This window comes from Volvox carteri, assembly GCF_000143455.1.
Source record: "Volvox carteri f. nagariensis unplaced genomic scaffold VOLCAscaffold_21, whole genome shotgun sequence".
Classification (NCBI taxonomy): domain Eukaryota; kingdom Viridiplantae; phylum Chlorophyta; class Chlorophyceae; order Chlamydomonadales; family Volvocaceae; genus Volvox; species Volvox carteri.
The window spans coordinates 1,414,837-1,418,663 of NW_003307564.1; the positions used below are offsets into that span (position 1 = coordinate 1,414,837).

The 3,827-nt window shown below is 57.2% G+C and overlaps 1 protein-coding gene across 1 annotated transcript in view; it reads right to left on the minus strand.

Moving 5' to 3' along the window:
* Positions 1-394: 394 nt before the first annotated feature.
* Positions 395-3,827, minus strand: part of VOLCADRAFT_104950 (uncharacterized protein) — a gene marked incomplete at its 5' end in the record, with an annotated part of 9,371 nt that continues 5,938 nt past the window's right edge. Inside the window, 4 exons of the mRNA XM_002951048.1 lie at positions 395-1,145; positions 1,906-2,066; positions 2,336-2,490; positions 2,884-2,911. Of these exons, the coding sequence (XP_002951094.1) occupies positions 938-1,145; positions 1,906-2,066; positions 2,336-2,490; positions 2,884-2,911 (552 nt within the window). The 3' untranslated portion in view covers positions 395-937. The remainder of the gene's footprint in view (positions 1,146-1,905; positions 2,067-2,335; positions 2,491-2,883; positions 2,912-3,827) is intronic.

Genomic DNA, 3,827 nt, shown 5'->3' on the forward strand with positions numbered 1-3,827 from the left:
GCATGCATCCCCATTCCGCGACTGAGCAGATGACGGTCGGTCAGGTTACTACTGCTTTCCACTCTCCCTAACCCACTCTCCCTAACCCTATCCCTAAGCGGATATGCATACATGCCCCCGGAGGTTCCAGGATCGAGACCTGTCAGGGTCGAAAATTCCTTCTGATGGTGGAAAGTAAAAGTGCCCCTAGGCGATGAACGGTGGTGACCTGGGATAAAGTGATCTTGCGAGCTGACCAGGAATGGAGTTGCGCCGCCGTTGATCCGGCAGATTCCGTTGGATGCCGGTGGTAGGTGTGGAACCTGAGCGATCCACTGAGGAGCTGACTAGGGTAACTGGATGAGGGTGCCCCGAAATACCGGGGAAGGCAGGGTCTGCCGGGTAGCGGTAGCGGCCGCAGGGTGAAGTTATGACCCCCCTGTCCCACACATCAGACATACATACATACTCCAATAAAACAAAAGTAAAATGGGCGCCAAAAAAAGAGACACACTCACATAGCACTCATTCCGTCGCCATTGCATCGCCACCACGCCCCTCGGTGTTTGGGCTTTTAAGGACACACACATACACACACAGTGTCACACAGTTGGTCAGTCTGTAGTACCTGGTCAGTAAGACCCGGTCAGGAGAACAGTCAGATACAACGCAAAATACATACATACATATATGTGTATACATGTGCACACATCAGCTTGACAGCTTTCCCCACATACCCCCGTCAGGCCCGGATCGATATGTAACCGATACACACAAACACACATCACACACTCTGTGTGTCTCTCTCTCTCTCTCAAACACATACATGCACCCCATCACGTTTTTCTCAACCTGGACAAAACACTAGTACCCCAGCGTCCTCCCTCCCCTGCCCTTCCTCACACAGACACACATACAGAGATACAATGGCAGTTAGAAAGCACAGTCAGTTACATCATCACAGCTTAAATGCTCGCCACTTCGCGATCTCGGTCTTCAATTCCATGTTGGGGGTCATCTCGCGGCTGCTGATCCGCACCCCACTTCCCGGGAACTCCTCGTTCCCGAGCTCCAGCCACATCTCCAGCGCCGACCGCTCGTAGTTGACCCCGTCACTGGCGGTCACCGGCTCCTCCATGACGGCCAGGGTGATGGGGCATACGTACCTGAGGGCCGGGAGGAGGAGGCGGAGGATGGGTGGTTGGGGTGGTTGGGTGGTTGGGAGGTGTGGGGAGAGGGCGCAGAGGGAGCAGGGTGAAGTGAAGGGTGAAGTGAGGGGTCGAATAAGGGGAGCGGGGAAAGGGAAGTAAAGTGAACCGATGAGTTAATGAAGGCACATACAACCGACCGAAGGCACATACAACCGACCGACATGCAAGGACTTAAGAGAGCACATACCTACCTACCTACCTACCTACATACATACATACATACATACACGCCCCTACTCGGCGAGTCACCTGATGCTTCTCGGCACCGTTCAAGAGCGGCTAAACGCCACTTGTTATTTCTTCAGGCTCTGTTTCACTCCCCACATCAAATTCAACTCGGGAAATTCCACATTGCCTATGTTTCTATGCTGCTCTGGTTGGTATGCTGCTCCCCCACCACGTCTAGCTGGTGGCTATTCGGAGCTCGCTTCGGTGCATTCGGATGAAGTTATCCCCATGTACCACCATATATCGCCTATAACTCGGCTCACATCATTAAAACACACACACACACATCATGCACACACACACACATCATGCACACACACATGCCCCCAAACTCCACGACCATCACCATCATTGCTCCTCACACACACAAAATCTCAACCCGAGCCCTACGACCCCGTGAAAAGAGGTCGTAGCAGCCCCAAAGCAGCAGCAGCAGCAGTAGCTACCACCAGCACCCCCGCCCCAAAGCTCAACTACCACCAACTACCTGGGGGGCGGCAACCCAGCCTGCTCCGCCGCCGCCGCACGCTCCGCCGCCGCCTGCGCCGCCGCCGCCCGGTCCTTCTCCTCCGCCCGTTCCGCCGCCGCCGCCGCCGCCTCTTCCTCCTCCTCTGCGCGCCGCCGAGCTGCCAACTCATCGCGTAACGTCTGGGGCCAAGAGGTTTACGGCGCAGGTGCAGGAATTCGCGTGAGTGCGTGTGTCGCCCGTGCGTAGTCAGTGGGTGGGTCGTCGCCAGGGCGGTGCCGTTACCGCACCTCTGTATACCTTCAGTCGCCGTGCCTTCATCATCATCAGCAGCAGAGCCACACCGTACCTGGCCTGGGCTCGAGCCACCCGCGCCGCCGACGACCGCTTTTGATGTCCCATGGGTCGTTGAGGACGCACCGCCGCCGCCGCCGCCGCCAGCTGCGCTCACCGGCTCGTCGTCGCCGCCACCGCCGCCACGTGACAGCCGTGCGGGCCGCGGCACCGTCATCGCCAGCGGATCCGTGGCCGCAACCGCTGCCGCCGTCGGCGCCGCAGCGGCAGCAGCAGCAGCACCCGCGGAACCTGCATCCACGCTGCTTCGCTCTGCGTCCAGACTCGCGTTGGAGCGGCGCCGTACAGATTGGTCTCGGAGAAGTGCGCGTGTGCGCTCGACTTGTCGCCACGTGAGTTTCAGTCGGGACATAGGTGGACGGGAAGTCAGTGGTGCGCATACATGTTTTACGTGCATACTACATACATGCATACATACATACATGTATGTTGTTACAGGGTGGTTAACTTCGCCAGCGGCCCCCTTTCCCGGGGCAGTCCCTGCTCTCCCCTGCTAGAGGGGCACCCTAATCCGTCACCCCATCCGACTTCAGAATACATACATGTATGCATGCGTAGGGGATGGGGGGGAAGGGCTCCATTCAGGCCCACAGGGCTCCGTTCACCGCCGCCAGTTCCCCTCTCCCCCCGTTTTCCCCCTCCCACCTTCTCGGTACGTGGCCACTTCGGCCTCCTGCATCAACACCCGCACGTAACAGCCGCCCTACCCCGCCCTGCCCCACCCTACCCCGCCCTACCCCGCCCTACCCCGCCCTGCCCCACCCTACCCCGCCCTACCCCGCCCTACCCCGCCCTACCCCGCCCTGCCCCACCCTACCCCGCCCTACCCCGCCCTAAGGGATCTGATATTAAGAACCTATGCAACCCAATAACAGCCCAATGCGGACTAACGTAATTCCATTTCCGCTCCATTGAGCAAATGTAGTAAACCAAGGAAATGGCGGAGCTAAGAGATCCCTTAAATAAAGAAACCCGGGTTCTGCTGCCGAGAGCAACAACCCCTAGTTCAACTACCTAGGTCAGCTGCCATCTCTCGTCAGAGGACCAACCCCCCCGCACAGCCCCCCCACATACAAAGTATTTTTGCACGTATTATGTTCCGGGCCCAACGTGAGACATTGTAGTAAGGCAATCTGTTCCTTGTACAACACCGTACGACACTGTACGGCACACGCACTCACACTCGGCCTCGTCGCGCTGTGGTGCCTCCACTCTCGTGAGTGGGTCCAGGAGTCGAAGCAGTACATTGGCGGCGGCCTAGAGAACGCGAAGAAAGGAAGGATATTGATGATGATGATGATGATGATGATGATGATGATGATGATGGTGATGATGGTGATGATGGTGATGATGGTGATGATGGTGATGATGGTGATGATGGTGATGATGGTGATGATGGTGATGATGATGGTGATGATGGTGATAATACGTACACGAGAGGTGAGAGTGGGAGAGAAGGATCAGAAAGGTGCGGAGTAGGACAATGAAAATGAACACGGCGGCGCGAGCTCATACACCGGACGTGACGTGACGCGCTGGTTCAAAGCACAAAATGCCACATAGGAGTCGAACAGGAGTCGAACAGGAGA